The sequence below is a fragment of the Phyllobates terribilis genome, unplaced genomic scaffold, assembly GCF_046119375.1.
Source record: "Phyllobates terribilis strain yellow unplaced genomic scaffold, ASM4611937v1 Scaffold_2__4_contigs__length_985480577, whole genome shotgun sequence".
NCBI lineage: Eukaryota > Metazoa > Chordata > Amphibia > Anura > Dendrobatidae > Phyllobates > Phyllobates terribilis.
This window is the reverse complement of record NW_027362762.1, coordinates 827003721-827029553: the sequence shown is the minus strand read 5'-3', so window position 1 is coordinate 827029553 and position 25833 is coordinate 827003721. Positions and strand designations below refer to the sequence as shown.

Genomic DNA, 25833 nt, shown 5'->3' with positions numbered 1-25833 from the left:
GGGTCAACGAATATAGCTGACAGCTGCGCAGTTTTAGCTGGTTGGGATCATCAATCCAAGATGTTTTGGTTGATTGTAATAGTCTATAAACTAGTCAGACTCCTGAACAACTCCGGCAGTTCGTAACTAACAAGAGATAGGCGGCCTTTGTAATATCAGCTTTCCCAATAACCCTGGGTCCCAGTTTTTGAAGACTAAGATTAAATAGGGCGGCGAGATTTTACAACATACAGTAATGAATGTGATCCATCCATCTAGAACTATATTACATAAACTACTGATCGAGCAGCCACAATGACAGGGATTACATGCACGTATAAGGCTTTACTCACCGGAATGTTTCATGTGTTGGAATTTTTGTCGCTGATGATATCCTTTCCACCTAGCCTGGAGGAAGGTTGCTGTAATAAAAGATCCAAGGTCAACTTCTGTTAGATCGGTCTTTTATTTTATTACATGCATAACTGTGATTCCAGTTAGCAAATTGGAAAATGGTCTCACATGACCATAAAGGATGACCACCAAATATAACACAATTTATAGAGTATATATGCATTGCAGAAATTACAAGTCACAAGATGTAGTACACAGCCATAGAAATAGGAGAAAATAAACAAGAGATCAAACAAAACGAAAGTGTAAGAAGAAAAAACAACAACCTACCGATGCTTTGCTTCCTCACTTCTAAGGCATCCTCTGTAGCAAAGAGAGTTTTTGGGAAACGAATAAAAATTTTTGTCCTAAAAGAAAATAAATACATAAATTATACAAGTCCAGATAGAAACTAGGGACCCTAATTCATCAAAATGTTCACGCCAAAATTTTGCAGCAAAAGAAAATTTTGCGCAATTTATGTTGCGTAGAAAAATTTTGACTTTTGGGAGTTTTTTGGGGCAAGGCGGCGCACGCCACTGATAATAAATTTGGCGCATCTAATGCCTGCCCTGCATTTTCCTCATTAAGACTGGTGTACAAAACGCCAGTCGTGATGAATTGGTGCCTAGATCTTTTTCTTGTAAGAGACAGATCTTAAAAAATGTTTTATTTAATTTTTATAGAGCATAACAATATGTACTTAAGGAATGTCTGACACTGATGACTAAAGTGGGAACTGGCGATTTCTGCTGATATTAACAGAAAAATAACCTCAGAAATGAATAATGCCCTGCACATTTTAAAGTTAATAAAAGTATGTGCCAGCAAGAGTCAATATAGACTTCACCAGTTGCCAAATTTACATAAAGGGCCAAAAATAGAAGCATATTTGATAAAAAAGATTTATTATATCTTGAAAATTACCCAGAAGTAATAAGCCTTTCCAAACAAAAAACAAATGCAGCATCTCACATCTTACCTGCCCATTTTATACTCCTCAGGTTTATACCCAAGACTCTTGACAAGAACTGCCACTCCATCCATTGCTCGTCCATCCCAATTTGGCCAGGTCTCAGGGCAAAGAGATTTGTACCTGAAGAGATTATATCATTACTTGAACATGTACATACTGTTAATGGTAAGTAAGGTGGGACACAGATGTATTTTAATTCTAATACCTTTGTAAGAAGAACTCATATTTTCGCCTGTATGCAAATCCAGCACGGCGTACCCGCACATTTTCAATTAGCCCCAAATATTTCACTTGGTGTCTAATGAGAACCTCATCAAAACGGGCTGGAATAGAGTCATAGAGCAGAAAGTCATTATAAATAGCAAACACAACACAAGGTGCTAAACATACATATAGCATATCAATTCCTGAACAAATACTGACAGCTCCTCAGTGTCCCTCCTGCTGCTGAGATCTCACACTGCTCAGCACAATATGCTGCTGTCAGCCAGGCTGGATGGAGATTGAATACACCTGGATTCATGAGTTATTTCACTCCATAGATGGACTTGGAAAGCTCATCATAATATTGGGATTATACAGCCATTTTGACATGTATTTCCACAAGTCTAATCAGGTTTAAGAGATGTATTTAATAATGTATGTACTCTGTATTGTGAACTATGGCCAAAGATCCACTTATAACCCTGGTTCCCATCTTAGGACTCAAAGCATTTGGTTGCTGTGGGCCAAAGCAGAATAAAAGGAATAGTAGTGCCTGGTTCATTTTTTGCTTACACAGGTACAGCAGCTACAACCATAAGATCGGCTAGGCTTGGTTACTACCGCTCTGTCACATTCCAGCGAGGGAAGTATGCCAAGAGTCAGACCATCCAATATTAGTGACCTATTTTAGGCTACCATTTTAAAAATATGGATAATCCACATTAAGTCTAAAAATACCCATTTACCGCATCAAGTTATTATGAAAATTCCATATAAAACCTCAAAAAAGTAGAAAATATATTGTAAATCATTCATTTTCAAGCCATAATGGGGCCAAGGTGGAATTTTAACTTGAACGTAAAAGTAGAAAATGCTACTTAATGAGCTTCATTTACTTGGCATGGTGATATTAGTCTTACATAGCAAATGTCAAGTAGCTCAGCAAAACTTTTATTACCTGAATAAATTTCATGTTACATGTCACATGCATTGGTAACAAACAAAGCCATACCTGGTTGTTTGGCATCGTTTGGCTTTATGCAGCGCACATAAGAAGGCTCCTTGGACATGAGAATTTCCATCAGTTTTGCTAAACTATTTTTAAACTGAGTTGCTGCCTAAAAATATAATAGGAATAATTCTTTGTAAATTTAATAAACTAGAACACACAAGTTTTACACAGCATTTTATAAAATACCAGCTCTCGTTTGGAGAAAAAGCTCAGGTCATCTTTAGCCTACATGGAAACCAGAGCTACATGCACTTAAAGTAGATTTCCAGAAGAGACCATCCACTTCATGGTTTTGATTCTGTCATCATATGTCATCACTGGTGGAGGTTGCAGGGACTTTCCTACAGCGTAATCACACGTTCTACCGTTGATTCGTTCTTCAGTCTCACGAGAGCAGCACTCGGCCGAGCAGAACCACCTTCCTTATTAGCGAATGGTTAAGGTCTTGACATCCAAATGTGCCTATGGCTTGTGTTAATGATATGTCAGAAGATTCTTGAAAGTGCAGTTAGACTTTAAGGAACTGAAACTTTTCGTAAACCTAACCAGACACATTTGCACGTTGGTGATTTGGGATCTTTACACAGCACTAATATGGTAGCTTATATAACAAATAACTTACAGGAAGAAATAGCAGCTAAACTGATCTCTATTATTTTACGACTATACATCTATAAAATAGATGGTGCCTGAGTTAGTGATAAAGGTTTCCTACCGGCATTAATGGGGAACATTTTTGGAAACTGATACAAGAGAATGTAGTTGTAATTCACTATCCGTCTCTGCCGCTTGATAAAAAAAATCCTAGAAACATGTTGCATTTCTGAGTCACTTAAACGTTCTTATTTATATCACATTTACAGTGGCCCAGCTGAATTTGACACCCATGTTATAGTCTATCCTACTTTTAAAAATGGTTTGCTCCCTGCCAAAGCCTGGCAACTTCAATGAAGGGACGGGGACATCAGCAGCCTTGGAATTCAGCATTATGCCTTCAATGGAGCACAACCAAGCAAGGTCAGCTCCTCTAACCACCATCTGGTGTATGCATTCGTTGTGCTTAAAAGTACTATCCCTATGAGCACCCCTTTTCTTTATGCCTCCCTACATAATTGCCACTGATGAGGAACATTTCTAGAGAATGCTATATAAGAAAAAGCAGCTATAATAATTAACAACCAATTTCCAAAAAGAAAAGAAAAATAAAGTGTTAAAAATAAAATCTTGTGCTGTCATAGACTGAAACCTCTTTCATGTGCATGTGTCGATAACAGCCTGTACATCAATGCAAGAAAAGCTTTCAAATGTTACTTTCTGAATTGTCAAAACTTGTCACTTGAACAACTACTCATACCGTCTCTGGCCTTTTCTTGTCTGTCAGCTCAGATCTGTCAAAGCACTGATGAACAATTGGATTTCCAGAGTCACACATAACCTGTGATGGAGAAGAACACGTACGAGTTGTTACTTAGCTGCTTCCCAAGACGCTTAAAGGGGTTTTCCCACGAACAAAAGTTAATTTTAATCAATAGATATTTGAATAATAAGTTCCACAATTGAATGTATTTAAACAAAATGTTCCTGTGCCGAGATAATCTTATAAATGTTCCCCTGTGTAATGGCTGTGTCTGACTGTGCAGGAACATAGTCTGATCATACCACATCTCCTGGGCAGGGGAGGAAGGAAAAGAGTATACAGACATTACAGCAGGGGATCACAGCTGATTCTTTCTTTGAAGTAAAACATTGTTTAAAAACAGGTAGGGAAATGCTTTACCTCACAAAAAGAATCAGCTGTGATCCCCTGCTGTCATATCTGTATACTCTTTTCCTTCCTCCCCTGCCCAGGAGATGTGGTATGATCAGACCCTGTTCCTGTACGGTCAGACACAGCCATTACACAGTACACAGCAGGGGCACATTTATAAGATTATCTCAGCACAGGGACATTTTATTTAAACACATCCAATTGTGGAACTTATTATTATTCCAAGATCTATTGATTAAAAATAAACTTTCATTTTTGGGAAAACCCCTTTATTGTTACAGAAATGTGAAACGATAAATTGAAATATATTAGAGAGATCAGAAATATAGGTCCTCACACACAGACCAAACCATTCACTTACTTCTTTCAGATTTCTAAACAGCAGATCATTGTTTTTATCCAGAAATCCTAAGGAAAAATTGAGATAATGATTAAAAAAAAAAACAACTTACAGCACTGTATACTTATTACCTACAGGCGGACTTTTCTTTTTGTTTAAATTCTTTGAACACTTCTCCTTTCAAACGTAAAATGTATTCTTGCATAGCAGACATGTTTACTAATTAGAGAAGAGGAAACGTCAGACACTTTTGGCGGCAGAACAAAGTAATATCAGGCCTCCCGAAATCAAACATGCTCAATCTTTGTTTGCCCACCATGTCACACACAATCTGCCCATGGTTATGTGGCATATGCCTGATTACTACTCCTCCAGGAGGCAAAGCTACAAAGGGCATGATGTGCGGTTTCTCACATTTAGATCCAAAACCTAAAAGGTTTAAATTATTCCAGTTATAAGAATGAATGCAAATTACCTACAACGCTGTAGTTCACTTCTCCAGCATAGTGGAGCAGGCGAAACTCATCTCTTCCAACACATTTTCTAGTTTTCTGGTCTCCAAGTTTGTGTCTAGATCGAAAAGGCAAGTGATAAAGATCAAACAGTCTACATATTTATGCAAAATTATACAAATTTATATTTAAAAAGTGCTAAAGTGAATTAACAGGTCTGGATTTCAGAAAATCCTACAACCTGCAAAGAATTTATAGGAGAAGTGAATTCTCGTTATACAAACGGAAAAGGGACTACATCACATAACAGAACAGCTCAACTTGAGACATTATGGTCTCCATGGATCGATACAAGCATGTTTTCTCTTGTGATAGGAGGATATGTACCCATTATTTATCCCTATATATCAGTGGCCGCTGATTGTCACCTGAGCCCTGCAGCCAATGTCATGCGAGCGTGGGGAGATTTGGCGCAGACATCGCTGGAACAGTGTGAGAAGCAAGAGTAATGCCTTTTGTTATTTTACTTAGGGAACTACAGGATTTAAAGGATTGTTCAAGTAGTGGAAACCCCCTTTAAGTAGCCATCAAACATGAAAATTCCTACATATGATAAATAGGTAAAGATAGCAGAACAATTCTAAATCATGTGTTATAACATAAGTATTTTACATAAACATTTAGATGTACTCATGTGGGTTAAATTGTATGTGTTTATGACTAAACTACAGTCTTTCACTTTAATAATCAAGAGTTAAAAGGTATTCTCAATGATAATACAGGCCGTCATGGTTGACCTGTTTCAATTATTGGTTTTAGAGTTCGTGCCAATCGTTGGGCAAAGATACCTTTATAAACTAGAAAAATATTTCTTGCATTTTATAAGTACACTAATGTAAATGGGGATTAAAAATATGTTGATAATGGAAAAAAAAAGTGTGCCAAACAAATACTGCTCATGAATCATCCTACGTTTAAGCGCTGTAGCAGTTTATAGATTTACAGTATACACTCACGTTACAAAGTGTGGGTGGTTTTTCACAGTATCTTCCAACTTTTCTAGGAATGTCATATCTGTTGCTTCTCCGGGACGCAGACATTCTTCATCCTATCAAGAGGAAAAGAACAGAGATTATAAACTAAGTCATCAATACTGGCCCTAAACAAAGCACAACCCCATATACTCGGAGAGCATCCTGTTTGCCAAGCAGTGAGCTCGAACAGTAACTGACTTACCAGGATGGAAATGATTCCTTTGAACTTTTCTTCAACGAGATCGCAGATTATTTTGTTATTAAAATATTGCACTGGCTCCCACTGACAAGTAAGGGGAGAAAAACATCATCAATAATGGTGGAAGAAGACAAACCAAACCTGCCATCATACAATGTACACATCCAGTATTACTTTTTACATGTAGGAGTATCATCTGAGTGACAAGATATCACCTTGGATAACCTGCCATAGCAGTGTAATAGGACCTATAAAAAGGTTGGATTCAATACACAACTTGACCTTGTTGCTCTAGGACAGAAAAGCTACGACAACCTTTACACAACACCCCTAAAATGTACATAAAAAAAAATGTTAAAAACATTTTTAGCACCTTAATGACAGGCAATACTGACCAGAGGACTAAGATGACAGCGCCTCCAATGTGCAAAACATAGCAAGCATCAGCTGAATATTATAGCATGCACCCTGCAGCATCTCAATGATCTAGGCCGTTAACTCCCTACTTGCAGGTGTTATTAGCAACAGAAACATCTAGATGGCAATCAGAGAAAGGGGGCTCCCTCTCTAAGCCCATTGGCACCCCGCGAGCACAATTGCAGAGGTGATTGCCCTTCTAACAACCAAATAAAATAAAAGAACATTTGAAAAATGATGCGGACAAAAAGTTGACATATGATAATGTGATATATTAACTCTGATTTATGGACAGAAACATTCAAAGTTTGAAAACTGCAAATTTTTTTAAATTTTCATCAAGTTTCCAATATTTTCACAAAAAAAACACAAAAACACATCAACTGCAATTTACCACTTACAAAAGTGCAATGTATCATGAAAAACAATCTCAGAAAGACTGGGATATATTACTACATAAAGTGAAACGTCAGATTTGAAAAATTAGGCTTGGCCCTAAGGGGTTAAATGCATTTCCCAGAAGAATAATATCATTGGTGGTGGTAAGAGCCCCAAAACATGTGGCTAGTTCTCTAGAGAGTACCTAAAAATACTTCTTGTTCTGAGCTCTGGCACTTCACCCGCTTCATGGGGTCCGAAGAACACGAAAATGGAATTCAGACATATGCGTCAACTGGGCCATAGACTATAATGGTGCCGACAGAATGAACGTGCGCTCTGCCGTGCACCATATTCAGGCATGTACGCAGTCTACTACGTCTGAGCGTCCACCTCTAGTAGGGATACACGTCCGAAAACAATGCACATCAAGAGCGCATGTTTGCTCTGTCGGCACCATTATAGTCTATGGCCCGGTTAACATCCCGCTTTGTGAATGGTTCGGACGTAGCCCTGACGTGAGCCACTGTACGGGTGCCGGGACGCAATATGAAAGCACCCCAACCATGAAGAAGGTATGTTAATGAGTGCTGCTGGGGCAATGGAGAAAGTAAGACTGATTTTAAACAATGATATTTACAAAATTAAGTAATGTATGGATTTTTTGCTATATACTAAAAGTCAAAATTTTTTAATTGTCTTTCAGTAAAACAGGTACCATAATTAGGAAACTACAGCGATTGCTTGTTCATAAAAGTTACAAGGTAAACGACCTTGAAGAAGTGCAGATATCTTGGTGGTTTAAAAGGACAGCAAACTTTATTGAAACTAATCATTGTACAAAAAAATAGAACAACCATCTTGCGGGAATTTAATATTTCATTTGTATGAAAGTACGGTGCATGACATATAGTGTCACAGAGGCAAAAATAACAATACACAAGCAAAAAAATGAAGAAAAAAAGGAAGAGGAAAGGAAGAAAAAAAGGAAGAGGAAAGGAAGAAAAAAAGGAAGAGGAAAGGAAGAAAAAAAGAAAAAAATAATTCCAAAATGTTGTTGCACTTTAATGTACATCAACATTGCATGACAGACATTAAAATTTAATTTTAGTTGTGTTCTCATGTGATTGCTTAGAACACATTTTCTGGGCATACACAATGACTTGGGTCAGGGGTGGGCAATTAATTTTCCTGAGGGCCAACATGAGAAACCTTGATTGTGGAGGGCCGAACCAACAGTCTGCAATTAATTCTGCTCAATATTAACATAGTAATTATAATTTATATTAATTGTATCACTTAATATTGAGCTGAATTAAAGAATGGTGACATCCCCCTATATACCGTAAGAGCCCACACACCGCACTCTACATACAGTATGAACCCCCATGTAGCCCCCTGTATACAGTATGATGCCCCACATAGCCTTTTATATACAGTATGAGCCTCACATTTCCCTATGGCCCCCTATCTACATGCAAACATCCCATACACATATGAAGAGGGGGGTGACATACTCCCCTCGCTCCCGTTCCCCCGACGCGCTGTTGCCTCTGATGCATTGACTCTCCGCACAGCAGACGCAATGAAGTGATGTGATTGCATCTGCTGGCTCAGTTGCACATGCTGACCGGTGGAAGAAGGAGCCGGAGGCACTGTCGGCATCCGTAGGATACGAATAGTGGTGACAGCGGCAGCAGATGAGGGCATGGTGCGGCCTGTGGAACATTGTTTCAGCCCTTCTGCTGTTTCGGTCCGTGGGCCGGAATCGAACACCCAGAGGGTCGGATGTGGCCCTCGGGGTGCAGGTTGTCCAGTTATGACTTAGGTAATTGGCTGAAGAGGAAAGAGAGAAAACAAGCAGAACTGAAATTTCAGTACAGCGTACAAAAGTGAGAGGCTGTTACTTACTGCAATCCCCTCAGATTCATACTCCTCCTGTTCAGACTTTAGTGTCAGCTCAATAAACAATTGCTGAAGCTTCTCGTTGCAGTAATTTATGCAAAACTGTTCAAAGCTACAAAAAAAAAAAAAAAAAAGTAAGCCTAAACAAGCTGCATTACTTCAACACGAGGAAAAAGCGAAGCCAGGACATATATTGTTTCTATAGTTATTTTTTTCCAAAGTCCCAAACATTTAAGACTAAATTGAAACTTCAGTCTTAAAATTTTGCATTTTAAAATTGCCATACATAAAAAACAAAAGTGCATGCTCAACCTAAAGTTACATTTTTGTTTTGTTTTATAGATTCAAGTAAATCCGTTTTCACAGCAGATGGTAGAAATTTGTAGCTGTAGTCTTTCCAGAGTGAATTATTAACCATAGTGTGACTAGAAGTTTCACAGTTTCACACTATAACTAAGAGCTCTGTATGAAAAATATGCTAAAAATGTAAGTTCAGATAAGAAGAAGAAATATTACCTGTTATGTTGAAAAACTTCAAAACCATATATGTCCAGAAGTCCTATTACAGAAGCATTCCCCACACTGTGCATGTCTGCACCCTGAAAAAGGACCACAGTGAGTTACAACCCTGATGTCAGAGTAATCCTCCTTATCCTGTTTACACCGCGCACTATGTAGCGTCACATCACAAGCACAGGACTTACAGAATCTCCAGGCTTGCTCAAAGTGTATAGCAATAAGACAGCAGTATTATGCTATTATTTGTAAAATTCACTTTTGTCTTTAAATCCTACCTTATAGGTCAGTGACTTATTAATCTTGTTGACAAGCCATGAAAAGGTCCGGCCATAAATTGCTTTAGCCAGGGCATCTCGGGCATAAGCTGCTTGCTCCAGATTCAAAGGGCTGTTCAGCTAAAGGTGGGAAAGAAAAAGCAAAGGAGGTAATAAAGAGCACCTAAATATTCATAAGAGCGGTTTAATACCTCTGTATATAACAGTGTGCTTCCAAACCATGCATTAATTAAAGAAGCCCTCCCATGAATACTTCATTAGATGTGTATATTTGCAAGTAGTGTAGCGATTCTTAATTAGCGTGTATTAATAATTAAATTAATATACTCATTTACTGCCACTTTCTCTGGGATCCAGCGCCGTTCTGCTCCTCTTCTCAGTGACGTCACCGCTCTTCAGACTCTGGGTCAGTGTGTGTGAGCCGGAAGTCTCTTTTACAATGTAAACCTATGGAGTCTCGTTCTGCTGCCCCAAAGGCTCACAGTGTAAATGTCACTTCTGGGTCACACAGAGCGCAGCGTAACACGGTGAGTCTGCAGAGCAGTAACATCACTGAGAAGAGGAGCAGAACGGTGCTGGATCTCAAAGAAAGCAGCAGTAGGCGAGTATATTTATACATACACACTACAATACTTGCACATATACACAGACTTAAAGGAAAAAAAATATTAATTGGAGGGCTTCTTTAAAGTTGGGCAGGCAACTTTCCAATGGGCAGAATATTGTACACGGGTGCTATTTTAAGTGATAAGGCCCTGTGCAACATTTGCTGGGGGTAGCACAATTACATTAGCAACAGTTCCGCTCCGCGTGCAGTATTGTCTCTACACTCCCCTACTTCAATACTATGTTGCTATTAGCTAATGACAACTGACAGTGCAGCTTATTTATGGGTTGTCGCACCGCTAGTCGAATATAAGCTTATGTCTATTTAGACTAGCGGCCCGCAGAGACTAGCGGCCCGCAGAGACTAGCGGCACACTTTTAAAGTCTAGAAGGAATGAACTGTTTAAAATGTTCAAGACTAATTGAACCAGTTACAAATTCTACAGTTTAAGCCGTGTGCTTACCTCTTCTCCTTTAGCAATGATCTTCTTGTGAATGAGAGATTCCCGTAGTACAATACTATCTACAGACAGAAGCTGCAAAACAAGACACAGGTTTCCATTATAGTTAGATGCTACAGAAAAAATAATAAAAAAAAAGGTATTTGTCGCAGAGCACCTGTCATCCCTAAAAAACACTATTAAGAATAAAGCTGCCCAGTGATTGGCTGCTGTGGGCCATGAAGGCAGTTTATCTTTGAAGAGAACTTTCCAATGCATTCCCTGAATGGATGCCACTAAGAGTAGAGCTGCATATGTTGCCTATAGGCTCCCATGTTGGAAATTAAAAAAAAAATAAAAAAGTATAACACATGGTAAACATTTTTTTCTGTATGCCTCTGTTTAGTAAAGCATAGTCTACTGTGTTATTCTACTGTATATAGAATGCAAACAAAACGTAAATAAAAAAGTATACCAGCCCAACAGATGGTCTCCATTGGGAAAAATGAATCTATTGATTTATTAGACATATTCGACTGGGGTTTTCCTGATACATTACCCCTCAAATGTATGCTGCAAACACAATGTGATAACGGACATACATATTTTTCACTTGCATATAACAATACAATACAAGCATTTGAAGTGATTGTGTTTTTCACAAGCATTTTTATATTCTCTTTACACTTTAGAGCATGCTGTATTTTAAAGAGCATCCGACTGATTACGAAAATGCACCACAAAGCTCAAATAAGATCCACATTGCGCTGTACAGACTGCTCAAACTTTATAACATTTTATTATGGACTAGTAGCTAAATGTCTGCTGCAGTGTTTTTAAAGGGGGGGGGGGCTAAATGTGCTAAAAAACAACAAAGAAACAGACAATGTGTCACACGCGGTGTGTGCCAGTAGCCTAAATCTGCCACCTGTCATTATTTCCTTTCCTCTGCTGACTCTGCCCCAGTCTACACAAGTGAGTCGCATAAAATGGCACTTGTCAGCTTTTTGTGTGCACTCCAGTGGCCAGAGCAAAATTAGAATATAACATTTATTTTTCATATCGTGAAAAGAGACACACAAAATCTGCTTTAAATAATGTTATTTTCAGATTATACATTCCTTTTTACACCACAAACATCACATATATAAATCAAATATACTGTTCTAAAGTATTCAAGTGGGGAAGGGGCCATCATCAGAAAATGGCCTACTTATTAAATCAGGTTTCCAAGTTACATATTTAATTTATACATTTGTGGCAATGTTTGTATTTTTCATATCATGACCTTTATTAAAGAACTTAATTATTAATCTTGCAATTTACAACACTGGTCACTGGGGCCAATTTCGACATATCCTTCCTGTCCTTTCAGGAAGAGCCATCAGAAGGCTCCTTATCCTAAGAGGCAGGATACAATGACAGGTAACACCTCTATATGCATTTCTATATAACCCAGGATCCACCAATCACAATAGGTGATGTCACAGCTGACCCTGCTCCCTTCACAATGATTTTAGAAAACACTTATCATATATTTCAATATTAAACATAGGGTCATAGCCTGTTTACTGAGGCTAATGTACATGTGAATGTGTCAGTCTAAAAGAAAGTCCCGGTGGCCCATGTGAAAATGTCAAGATTACCATTTTATATTCTTAATACAGATTGATATGGAGAAAGAAAACACTGGCAAAAATAGAAATAAAAAAATTAAATGTAACACAAAAACTTGATTTAAAGCGAACTTGTCAGCAGGATTTAGCCCTATGATCTAAAGGCATGGCCATAATGGCGCTGTGAGGCTGATTAATATTATACCTGATGTGAAGGGATCAGATCAGTGGCTGCTGAATACTCACCTCAAAGTTTTCAGAAAATAACATCTTGTGTGCTTCAGGGAGGGATGTGGGGGCAGGGTCTTCTTCTCGTTCTCCGCCTCCACCCACCAGCCTCCTCTGCTTCTTGTGCAGGTCACTGATTATTTCTTTTTAAAATTTTGAGCCGCCATTGTTTGGGCATTGCGTACGCAGTGGGAGCTGACATCCTGTGAACAGGACTTCAATAAAAAGGCGCTGAACTGAGATCTCGATCTGCGCATGCGCCACTTCCAGCGCCATTTTATTGAAGTTCCGCACACAGGACGCCGGCTTCCACTACACATGCGCCGCCCACACAATGAAGCCGGCGGCGTGGAAATTTAAAGAGGAGGATAATCAGTGACCTGCACAAGAAACAGAGGAGGCTGGTGGGGGCAGAGAAGGAGAAGACTCTGTCCCCACTTCGCGCCCCGAAGCACACAAGACGTCATTTTCTAAAAACTTCATAAGGTGAGTATTCAGCAGCCACTGAGCGGATCACTTCACATCAGGTATCAGATTAATCAGCATCACAGCGCCATTACAGCCATGCATGCCTTTAGTTTATAGGGCTAAATCCTGCTGACAGGTTCGCTTTAAACAATAGGTGATTCTCTGACAATAGCTTCCCTATAAATTCTAAGAATGACAATTTTAATTCAATCACTTGTGAGCCTATATCCTGACAGAAAGACATAGATTGAAGCCAATACATGGCCTGGTAAAGTTCCTTACCCTGGCAAGATATTTAATCTGGTTTTCTGTTGTGACCTGAGCATTCCCTTGTTCATCTGTGGCAAACTGCACATTTCCCAAATGCAGAACACTCGCTACAATGCTCAGCAATTCCTGAAAATACAATCAAGAAAAAAGGATCATAAAACAGGGGTAAGAATTTTTTTTTTTTAGGCACCGACATCTAATGTACAAATCATCCTTGCCACTTACCTCCACATCATCTTCATTAAAGTTGATCACAGACAAAGCTTTGCGAACAGTCTTCCATTCATTTTTATCATTGATTGAACTGACCCTGGCACACTGACCCTGTATCAAAAAAACAAACCAAAGAGTCATAAATTGGGATAAATGATTTGGACTAGAAAGCATATCTGGACACCTGTTCAGGCAAAATAACGTGTCCCACTCTTGGAAGAGCAATCAAACTTTTAGACCTGTAAAATCCTATATTTACCAACCTTGACAAGGTATTGGTAGTTTTGTGCATTTTTGTCTAAGCCGAGCCTTCGCAGAAGATCCTCCTCCCCGCCCTCGAGGAGCTGATAAAATATATGGAAATTTCTCTCTCCATGGTTCTGATGCACCACACGGGACTTCTCCAAGAGATAGTTCAGAATGTGTCCCCCAACCGGCGCACCCTTAAAACCAAATTAGTTTACTAGCTTACATCTATTATCCATATGTATAACTTATACAAAAATACATGACCATCGACTAGAGGATATTGATGTATTCTTATGTAAAAATTGCAATAATACAATATTTGATCAACTAACAGCTTAACGTAAGAACGTTCATACAGAAAATTATTTCTTTTAAAATGTAAAGTGCTGTGGAATATGTTGGTGCTATAGAAACAAAAAAATCATCATCTCCGTCCCAATAACTTTTACATGGGTTCTCCACTACTATAAAAGTTATCTTAATTGGACTAAAGCAGTGTAAGAAAACAGAAAAATTCTATAACCAGCTCCCAGATTGGCATCGCTCCTCTGCCTGTCTCCTGGCCAGATCATTTGGCGTGAGGCACCAAGAGACCGCTGCAGCTACTCAGTGGCCGCAGACTTTAACATACTGTCCAGTTACTTTCTTGTTCGGACTAAATTTGAAGTTGGCAGCTGATCAGCACCAGCTAAATGGCTGCAGAGGTCACGTGACATCCCCAATACCGGATGTTGATGCTGGGGGGATATAGTATGAGTGCAAAAGAGCAGTGTTGGTCCAAGAGGAGAGTATGGGAGATTTTTTTCCGCTTTCCCACACAAATTAAGTTTAATTTGTATAGTAGTGAAGAATCCCTTTAACAAGCACATTTATACCCATATACACCATTTACATTTATAAAATACAATCCAAATACTAACCTTATAATCAAACTGCACATCCATGTATTTGCCAAAACGACTGGAATTGTCATTTCGTAAAGTTTTTGCATTTCCAAAGGCCTAAAAAAAATTAAAAAGTCAATATTATACTACATGGATTATGTTTTGAGTTCCTGGGAACAAAGCATTTCTGGCTTTGATGCAATATCTGTCAGTGTTCCCATGGCACCCTGAAAACATTTAGAGATACGCCTTTCAATAGCACCTTAGACATATTTGCTCTGTCACTTAATAGGAAGTTTGCTAAGCTTCTCCCACTAAAGATAACATTTACTAGTAGGCAGATCTTAAGGGGACCATACACATTACATACATTTAGGCCTGACCTGCCATTTCAATGGGATTGGCTGACTTATGTTTATGAAGGAATCTCCCGACTCTAGCGATGTTTCAGCAACCTCTATAACTGAAAGTTATTCACACCTATCCCAAGTCCAAATGCTGGAGGAGGTCAGGAAGTGTAGTACATTTAATTCTCATTTTTTGGAGCAGGGCATAGGGTGTGTCTTACGATGGATGATCAAGGAGGAGAGCACTGGTAGAGATCAACAGCAAATGAAGATTCAATTAATTTAGTGTGAAACATACTGAATTTCTACACTTGACACAGTCAGCCATGGGGGACTGAACGAGACAATTAATACACTTTTGTAAAGTATGTTTACGTAGGATAGTTTTATAGGATTCAGTGGTCTTATAAAATAGATTTCTACAGTACTATGCAGTTTAAGATTGCTGTGAATTCATCTTTTTAGTGCTCACATGTCAAACTCTGGCCCGCAGGGTGATTATATTTGGCCCGCGATGCCAACACTGCCCGCCTCAATATTCTGTCTGGAGGACTATGTGGGGCACATTATACTGTCTGGAGGACTATGTGGGGCCCAATATACTGTATGGAGGACTATGAGGGGCCCAATATACTGTCTGGAGGACTATGTGGGGCCCCTTATACTGTCTGGAGGACTATGTGGGGCCCAATATACTGTCTGGAGGACTATGTGGGGCCCAATATACTGTCTGGAGGACTATGTGGGGCCCAATATACTGTCTGGAGGACTATGTGGGGCCCATTATACTGTCTGGAGGACTATGTGGGGCCCATTATACTGTCTGGAGGACTATGTGGGGCCCATTATACTGTCTGGAGGACTATGTGGGGCCCATTATACTGTATGGAGGACTATGTGGGGCCCAATATACTGTCTGGAGGACTATGTGGGGCCCAATATACTGTCTGGAGGACTATGTGGGGCCCAATATACTGTCTGGAGGACTATGTGGGGCCCATTATACTGTCTGGAGGACTATGTGGGGCCATCATTCTGTATGGAGGACTATGTGGGGCCCATTATACTGTATGGAGGACTATGTGGAGGCCCATTATACTGTATGGAGGACTATGTGGGGCCCATTATACTGTATGGAGGACTATGTGGGGCCCATGATTCTGTATGGAGGACTATGTGGGGCCCATTATTCTGTATGGAGGACTATGTGGGGCCCTCATTCTGTATGGAGGACTATGTGGGGCCCAATATACTGTCTGGAGGACTATGTGGGGCCCAATATACTGTCTGGAGGACTATGTGGGGCCCAATATACTGTCTGGAGGACTATGTGGGGCCCAATATACTGTCTGGAGGACTATGTGGGGCCCATTATACTGTCTGGAGGACTATGTGGGGCCCATTATACTGTCTGGAGGACTATGTGGGGCCCATTATACTGTCTGGAGGACTATGTGGGGCCCATTATACTGTCTGGAGGACTATGTGGGGCCCATTATACTGTATGGAGGACTATGTGAGGCCCATTATACTGTATGGAGGACTATGTGGGGCCCATCATTCTGTATGGAGGACTATGTGGGGCCCTCATATTGTATGGAGGACTATGTGGGGCCCAATATACTGTCTGGAGGACTATGTGGGGCCCAATATACTGTCTGGAGGACTATGTGGGGCCCAATATACTGTCTGGAGGACTATGTGGGGCCCAATATACTGTCTGGAGGACTATGTGGGGCCCATTATACTGTCTGGAGGACTATGTGGGGCCCATTATACTGTCTGGAGGACTATGTGGGGCCCACTATACTGTCTGGAGGACTATGTGGGGCCCATTATACTGTCTGGAGGACTATGTGGGGCCCATTATACTGTCTGGAGGACTATGTGGGGCCCATTATACTGTCTGGAGGACTATGTGGGGCCCATTATACTGTCTGGAGGACTATGTGGGGCCCATTATACTGTCTGGAGGACTATGTGGGGCCCATTATACTGTATGGAGGACTATGTGGGGCCCATTATACTGTATGGAGGACTATGTGGGGCCCATCATTCTGTATGGAGGACTATGTGGGGCCCATCATTCTGTATGGAGGGCTATGTGGGGCCCATCATTCTGTATGGAGGACTATGTGGGGCCATCATTCTGTATGGAGGACTATGTGGAGGCCCATTATACTGCATGGAGGACTATGTGGGGCCCATTATACTGCATGGAGGGCTGTGTGGGGATCACAGTTGGGGCATCATATTGTGTTGGGGGTCACCATACTTTGCTGGGGGGATACAGTAGGGTCATTATACAGTGCATGTGGAGCGTACCGTGGAAAAATTCACTGTGGGGTTATCATACTGTGCTTGGGAGGTTCTTTTGTTGGCGTCAATATATATCTATATTATTTATTAATTTAAGGTTTTAGTCCTTTTGTTATTACATATTTAAATTAGGCCATTTGGCCACATCTTTTTACTGTTATTACATAATATTATATTATTCCACAATACCCCACTTATGATTATGCGTTTATTTTCTTCTAATATCTATTAATTAAAATCTACTTTGTTTGTGGGACAACCCTTTTAAGTTTGTTTCCATATGAAAAGTTTCATCATCATTATATTTGATAATAAGGAAAAACTTCAATTGTGGACATTTTTTAATAAATATCAAGGTTGGCCTGCGACTTTGTCCAAGTTTTTAATTTTGGCCCTCTGTGTATCTGAGTTTGACATCCCTGTTGTAGCGTCAGTGGGTATCATACACTGTGCGTTTTTTACGGTAGTATATCTGTGATACTTTGAGCCTTATAGTACATGGTTAAAGAGGTTATCCAGGACTTTGGTTATTTTTTTGTATGGGGCTAACTACTTACATGCAGGTAGTAGGGTAGTTGCAAACTACCTGCCTGTTCTGCCAGGCGACATCTGCCGGTTCAGGCAGGGACTCTTTTGCTTCATTTCACCTCTCGTCAACTGATCAGCTTCTTCTCCTATTCCGGGCTGGCCTGTTGATGGGGCGTCGCTGCGGATGTTTTGCTGATTGACAGCTTCCTGCAGTTAGCCGGCTGCCCTCTGCCTTACTGCAGGGAGCCAGCTGTGACACCCCGTTTACAGAGCAGAGCGGAAGAGAAGAAGCTGCTCTATCAATGTGACCTAAGCAGAAGCATAGGAGGTCCGTAATCGCTCTGAGCTGGCAGAAATCATCGCCAAGTAGAACTGGAAGGTAGTTACCAACTATCTGCCAATATGTTGTTAGCCCCATAAGACAGAATAACCAAAGTCCCAGATAACTCCTTTAAAAGCTGTTTTTATCTGTTCGGTGATTATGCCACTGGTTATTCAAGATGATCAGACTTGTACTTAAGATAATTTTTTGTTTTCTGGCAAGTATATTACTTGTTTTATATGTTCTATATGTCAGGTGATTGTGTCACGTGGTTATAACTATTTAACAATGCCATAAGACTTTCTGTGCTTGCTTTAAGAAAAGGGAACTCACCTGAAACGTTGCAAGACAAGTGTGCAATCCACCGTGCAGCGTCTCATCACAAGACCATTGGACATCACTATTCAAATTTAGGTGAAACTGATACCTGGACTCGTTCTTAATATTGAAAATGTGTTTTCAGCTTGCATTCTTTTCGGAAGTAGAAAATGTAGTATTATATGGTTGCCATTCAGAAGAAAGGCCATCCATGTAATGTAAGAATGGCACGAGGCTGCTAGAATGGTAGCTGCTCTTACATAGCGGGTTTCCATTGCGGCCCATCTGTTAGTGTCATATGCACCACTAGGACATCCCTTTAAAAAAGAAGGCTGTAGGATGGATCCAGTATACATTTTAGGAGACATGGGAGGCGTTACATTCTCTCACCTCGAGAACAGGATTGGACTGCAGGAGACGGTCTTTCACAGTTTCCACTTGCTCGCTGGCAGGACAAGTCACAGCATAGTACTGGAGGATCTTCTTACTAGCTTCTGTCTTTCCTGCCCCACTTTCACCAGATATAAGAATACACTGGTCTTTTCTTTCTGTTCGCAGAGAGCGGTAAGAGTTGTCTGCTATTGCATAGCTTTAAAGGAATGGAAAAATATTTTATCTCTTGATCTGTATGAGCATAAAAAACCCCTACTAAAGGCCCCGTCACACTTAGCGACGCTGCAACGATCCCGACAACGATACGGCCCGTCAGGGATCGTTGCTGCGTCGCTATGTGGTCCCTGGTGAGCTGTCAAACAGTCAGGCTCACCAACGATCAGGGGAGCAGCGACATCGTGGAAAGAATCTTTCCACGATGTCCTGCTCCTGGTTACCAGCCTGCTGAAGCAGGAGCAGGCTGGTAACTATGGTAAACATAGGGTTACTAGGGGCACACGCGCTCCTAGTAACCCGTTGTTTATCATGGTTACCACTCTGCTACAGTGAGCGGGAGGTTACCGCTCACTTTAGCAGGCTCGTAACCATGATAAACAGCGGGTTACTAAGTGCGCGTGTGCCCCTAGTAACCCGATGTTTACCATAGTTACCAGCCTGATCGCTGCTCCCGCTGGTCACACACAGCGATGTGTGCTGACCAGCGGGAGAGCAACGACCAAAAAATGGTCCAGGACACTTTGCAGCGATCAGCGACCTCACAGCAGGGGCCTGATCGCTGCAAAGTGTCACACATAGCGACATCGCTGGTGAGGTCGCTGTTGCGTCACCAAAACCGTGACACAGCAGCGATCTCGCTAGCGATCTCGCTATGTGAGACGGGGGCTTTACTTATTTTGCTGGAACATCCAAAAGGCCCCAAAATTATCTGATAAATGCTGGGAGGAGAATGAGAATACAGGTTATACCAAGCACTGAGGTTACCTGCTCACAAGTGGCATTATCAGGAACGCATAAGGAGGCTGCTGGTCTCAAGTGAAACCGGTCCGTCAAGTCAGGCGAGACCCTCCAATGCCTCCAAAATCAATTCAGTTAAAAAGCAAATGAAAATATTTTACTAAAGTTATTTATTCCTAAATAGAGCCGTGCAATTTGCTCTATTAGTAGAGATATTAGTGACATGCAATAGTTACAGATGCCAGCACTTGTAGTAAATGCAAATGACACATTTACTTCTCTACAATAAAATCCCTGATGCCGAAAACCTGCAGAACATATGGCCCTGAGGTAGGACCAATTTGTACATGGGAGCAGCTATGTATTAAGAGTTGTCATACTTCTTATTAAAAAAATTCAAACCCACAAGCATAACGTTATAGAGATACGGCTCTTTAAAGGGAACCTGTCATAAGTTTCCTGCTGCTAACACGGAGGGCAGCATGATTCTGAGCCTGACTGTGCCATTGTAGCCAGGTATGCCTTACTTAAACGCTATGAGGTTTCAGAGAAAGTAGTATGACTATAAGGGGAAACCCGACTTGTCTGGAGTGGCCCCTGGCCGGCTTCTCCCTGCCCTGCTCCAGTTAATTGACAGGTCTCTTATATGGAGAGGTGGGGGGGAAGCTGCCCAGGGACCGTGCTGGACTAACTCCTGACCGGCTAGTTAAACTATATTTTCTCTGAAACGCTGCAGTGTTACAGAGTAAAACATACCTAGTCTCAATCACGCAGCCAAGCTCTGCCCGGGCAGCATGAATCTAAAGACAGGTTCCCTATAAACTCTTTAGACGTACACATTAGATTGTGGTGCAGCGTTACAGTGGTTTATACACATTTAGGCATAATATCCTGCAATAACACAAGTCTGAAGACACTGCTCTGCTTTGCACCAGCTATTTACTTGTACACAAGTCACACTGAGGATGGGGACAATGATCCTTTTGAATAGCAAACCCCCACAATGAATCTGTAAAGTATGCATCTGTCTGATAGGCCTTACTGTAAGCAAAGTGCAAGAGCAATTTGCAAAGCATTCATCTAGTCAGTCAGTCTGGGGTCAAACACTGACATAGGCAGAGTATCTCGGCACGGATCACATGTCTGTTTCATCAGGAGCATTGGACACACAAATAAAAACAGCAATGATGTCTAACACAAAGACGTGACTATATAGCTTTCATATCAACAAGGTTCCAAAAAAGAAAAGACAAAGTTATCAACCAACGTTTGTAATGGAGGTTGCTGAAGACTTCTGACAGTTACTAAAGTCATTAAATAACAATTCTGGAGCAGATTCTTGTAGAACTTTGTGTTGTGCTGTTCCTATGTTGCTCCTTCTAGAAATGTATGAATACTTAGACAACTGGGTGTTACCAGGTAGGAGGTGTCATTGCACTGCTGGAGTATCCAATCAGTGCCCACTGTATCAGACTGTAGGGACACGCCTCTTTGACAAGAGGAAATGTAAGTTGTTAATTTCTTCATAAATATTCAAGAGAAATAAAAGAGGAACGGCACAAGATGAAGTTATGAGAAAACAGGCTCCTGAATTGGTTACAGTAAGGGCAATACAAAAGGCGTGAAAGGAAACCACCAGGAACGAGACTTCACCACTTATTTATCAGAACATGCTAAAAGTGGTCCTAAAATAAGGGGTGCACCCAAAGATTGACTTGCAAAGTATCCCCGCAAAAATAAAAATCGCCATGCTGCCTTCTAAACGTCTTCATTTTACCTCTGTAGAGAGGTTCACACCTACTTAATCTTTTATCCTGCAATAGTGCATTTCCTAAAAGGATATCCATGTTCAGATAAGAAATTGTAGTCTCAGAGTATTTTATCTTCACGACAATCAATTTAATAGAAATAGAAGATAATCCATGAGAGCTATCTGCTGGGAACAGTGGGAGAAACTTCTGCCGTATATATAAATACACAGATCCTCTGGTGTTTAGGTCCAGTGTAACCAAGCAACAAACAAAATAGCAGAAAAACACTGGGCAAAAATAACACACAAAAAAGTTGTGGTATGAAAAAGAATAGGCCAACTCAGAAAGGGAAAAGAAAAAAAAGTAAACTTTCCAGATTTTCATAGGGAAAAATTCCACTAAGACTAACCGTTCTGGAATTTTCCCTCTGAACAATTTGTTTTGACTAAGCTCAGAAAGCTGAATCCACATTTCTGCACAGAGGTGATGTCGGCTAACCCTGAACTGTACAATGTGTTAGAGAATCACAACACAATATACACATTATAGGAAAACAGAGGAGATAGGAAAAGTCATGTAGGAGTCTACATAATTGATGAGTAACTCAGTAGAGACTTTGCTTTTTATCTTGTACTGATTTAGGGGTGTATCAGGTTTTCTTTGCTGGTCACATCTAAAACGGTTTTACAATTCTGCTGGTTTCCTGTAGCCAGATCGCAGCACATTGTGGGGTCTCACACAACAGTACATCAATGTCAGAAATGAGGGAACAGCTCAGTTTTTAATCATGCTATATACGCATATATAAAACAAGGTTTCTGAAGGAACCAGCACAATATTGAAAGCAGATATGATTTTGTAGGAAAAAATCAGACACTAAATAACAACTCCTACCAAAATTGTTGTCCTCTTCTAGTAATATATCGCAGTCACCATATTATATAGCACTGTGTACTTATAATTGCTCATTTTGCCTTTCTACCCAGCTACTGCTTCTGTTTTCCATTAGGTCTACGACATCACATGATTAAAAACTGACTAGCTGAATCCTTCCAAGTTCTATGTAGAAACAGGAGGTTAATTTTACCTGTATGACTCATAAGTCACGGCAAAAGACCCCGACAGGGGGGAAAGGAGGAGCAGAGCAGCTGGGTGAGGAAGAAGGGGTGGAGCTGGGCTGCCAGGGACTTTGCAGTGATGTAGAATTGTAGTTCTAATGATGACTCATGCAGGGAAAAGAGAATTCTTGTTTCTACATAGAGCTTATAGTCTGTTTATAATTACGTGATGTCATAGACCTAATGGAAAAGGGAAGAATTAACTAGGTAGAAAGGCAAAATGAGCAATTGTAGGTACACAGCGTTATATAATATGACAGCAATATATTAAGAGGATAACAACTTTGATGTGAGGAGGAGGAGTGCTTCTTTAAGGAGTATTCGACGTTTTAATTTTCACTTCATAAATCAATACTACAAATGAAAATCAGAAACTTTGCAATCTATCTTATTTAGAAAAATCGGCTTCTTTCTCGGCCAGGGCTGATCATTCATTCTCAATTCACATCTAAAATCTGTATTCAGTGAAGACAGAACGTTACATCACGGAGATAGATGGGAGATGGCAGATGGTGCTGATAACATTCTATGTAGACGGGAGGTAGGATGAGGAGGGAGGGGCTCTGCCTCTAGCCCCTCCCACACCCCCATAGAAACTCTCTCAGGAATGTAACATTGTGCCTTAACTGAATACAGATTTTAGCTGTGAATTGAGAATGATCGATCATTTCTGGCATAGAAAGAAGTAGAGATCTCTGATAAGATATATTACAAAGTTGCTTATTTTCACTTGTACTATATTCACTTATGATATAAAAATTAAAAATTAAAATGCTGGTTACTTTTTTTACTGGGTGTAAATGCCACTGTTCTCTTGAATCTGCCATTGTTTTTCTTTTGTTCCTGCACCTCTAGTTCATGTGATATTACTTCATCTTCACTGTATATAGAGCTAGTCTTTTTAGCCATCTGGGAGTGGTCCTGAAGAAAACGCCCACAGAGAAGGATGAAACCTGCTTGGACAACAGGACTAGATTTGAATGCAGGAAAGCGGGGACCATCTCTCAGGAATGGAGAAATGCAGGAACAAATAATGCCAGATTCAGGCGAACAGCCGCATTTACACCAGGGCAAACAATTAAAAATTTATGGCAAATGACCGGTCCTCTTTAAAAGGGGTATTCCAGTCGGAAAAAAAATGTAACTTGCTAATGTACTTTTTAAAAGGTTTGCACAGGACAAATTGTTTTTTTTTTATTACAGGTCTAAAAACTAACAGGCAGGTAATTGCTAACAGAGGTAATGCATTGCCCATTCTACCTGGCGTCGGCTCAGAGCGGTCACTGACTGCTCCTGCCAGCGATTCAGCTGCTCACGTCAACAGAGCAGCTCTTCTTCCGGGCTGCCCTGTTGATGTGACATGACTGCCGACATCATGCTGACTGACAGCAGACATCATGCTGATTGACAGCCGACTTCTCGCAGATAGGCAGCGGGGAGCCAGCTGACAATCTGCATGAATCCGGCTGTCAATCAGCATGACATTGGCATTCATGCCACATCAACAGAGCAGACTAGAAGAAAAACAGCTGCTCTGTCAATGTAACGTGAGCAGAAGCCACAGAATTGCCAACAGGAGTGGTTTGTAACTGCCTGTTACTTCTTAGCCCTGTAGTAAGAAAATTAAATGGTTCTGGATAAACCCTTTAAGCCTTCAACGTTTCATAGGTCGACAAACCTCAATAGAGTTGTTTCCTAAAGATAACCACCTCTATAAACCAGAGTGACTCATGCTGTAGCAGACCCAACCAGTCCTTATATTACATGGTTGGCCATTTATACTGGGGGCTGCCACATACTACTACATTGCAGGCCACAGTGGGAGACATGTATGTGCAGCTTGTTCACTACTGGTGATTTCCGCTGATCACCAAAGTTGAGCTTTTCGAAAATAGGTTTTGTTTTTTTAACAGAGGAGGCCATCCTTCCTATATAATTGTGTATCACACATTCTGATTTCAATTAGTCTGTTACATCAAAAACAGAAGAACCACTCTAATGTACTCACATGTGAGGGGACACCTCATAGAAACTAACCCCACGATATCTTTCCATGTGCTGCTTGCTGTAAATTTCCAGCTCTTTGTAGGGGTTAACCGACACCAACACAGATCCAATGTAAGTCTGAGGAGGAAATATCACAAAGACAATAAGTTTCTTAAATACAGATTTATACTGTTTGTCCTATGAATGAATACTCGATTTTCTAGAAGTGATTGCGGGAACATGAGCCTGTTCTGAATGGAGCAGAGGTGGAAGCGTGCCCCCCTGTGCCCATTGTCTATGGGACTCCCAGAAAAAGCTTAGCTCTGTACTTCGTTACATTGATCCTCTGTAGATCTGGTGACGGTAGCCGAGGTGGGCATGTTCAACCTCCGCTCCATTCACACAGGGCTGTTTTTGGAGTCTCTGGGGGTCCTAGCAGTCAAGCTTCAGTAACCAGTAAATTATCCCCAATATTATGTATAGGGGATAACTTACTATAAGATGTAGGATCATGTATAATGTCCTAACAGCGTTCTCATGCCATTTTCGTGTCTCGTGTGAAAGTAGATAACTACACAATATGGAAAAGCAAGAATATGGGAAGCCCACCCAGGACACTGATCAGCACCCTCTGCCAGTGATCTGAAGCGGCCATAACAGCTGGTGCCCCCTTCTAAGGCCATAAACCTCACAATCCGACATAGAGCTTGCAGACGGTTGCTGGATTTGAGCATAGTGCTGGGTTTATTCAGTATTACTGTCTGCACATTGAGGCAGCACCACTGGGGTATCTGAGCACCCACCCAAAATGGAATTAGCAGGATCACTAAATAAGAAGTCTATGAACCTATACGATGTAAACTCCTATATTACACAACGCTAATACAGAATACATGAACTGACAATTGCAACCAAGAATAAAACCTCTACGTTGCCATGCTGGGGGGTACATGTGCTTACCAACAACTTCAC

General features: G+C 40.7%; 1 protein-coding gene across 6 annotated transcripts in view; it reads right to left on the bottom strand.

Annotated features, from left to right (window-relative positions):
- Positions 1-25833, bottom strand: part of MYO1C (myosin IC) — a 152885-nt gene that overhangs the window by 30366 nt on the left and 96686 nt on the right. For all 6 annotated transcript variants that reach the window (XM_073667742.1, XM_073667747.1, XM_073667744.1 and 3 more), the window contains exons 3-22: positions 24884-24999; positions 19050-19248; positions 14862-14942; positions 13956-14135; positions 13705-13803; positions 13492-13605; positions 10922-10993; positions 9852-9971; positions 9574-9656; positions 9064-9169; positions 6361-6441; positions 6141-6232; positions 5148-5242; positions 4694-4740; positions 3919-3999; positions 2565-2670; positions 1554-1671; positions 1355-1468; positions 664-740; positions 333-401 (exon numbers count right to left, since the gene is read on the bottom strand). In XM_073667742.1, the coding sequence (XP_073523843.1) occupies positions 333-401; positions 664-740; positions 1355-1468; positions 1554-1671; positions 2565-2670; positions 3919-3999; positions 4694-4740; positions 5148-5242; positions 6141-6232; positions 6361-6441; positions 9064-9169; positions 9574-9656; positions 9852-9971; positions 10922-10993; positions 13492-13605; positions 13705-13803; positions 13956-14135; positions 14862-14942; positions 19050-19248; positions 24884-24999 (2050 nt within the window). The remainder of the gene's footprint in view (positions 1-332; positions 402-663; positions 741-1354; positions 1469-1553; positions 1672-2564; positions 2671-3918; positions 4000-4693; positions 4741-5147; positions 5243-6140; positions 6233-6360; positions 6442-9063; positions 9170-9573; positions 9657-9851; positions 9972-10921; positions 10994-13491; positions 13606-13704; positions 13804-13955; positions 14136-14861; positions 14943-19049; positions 19249-24883; positions 25000-25833) is intronic.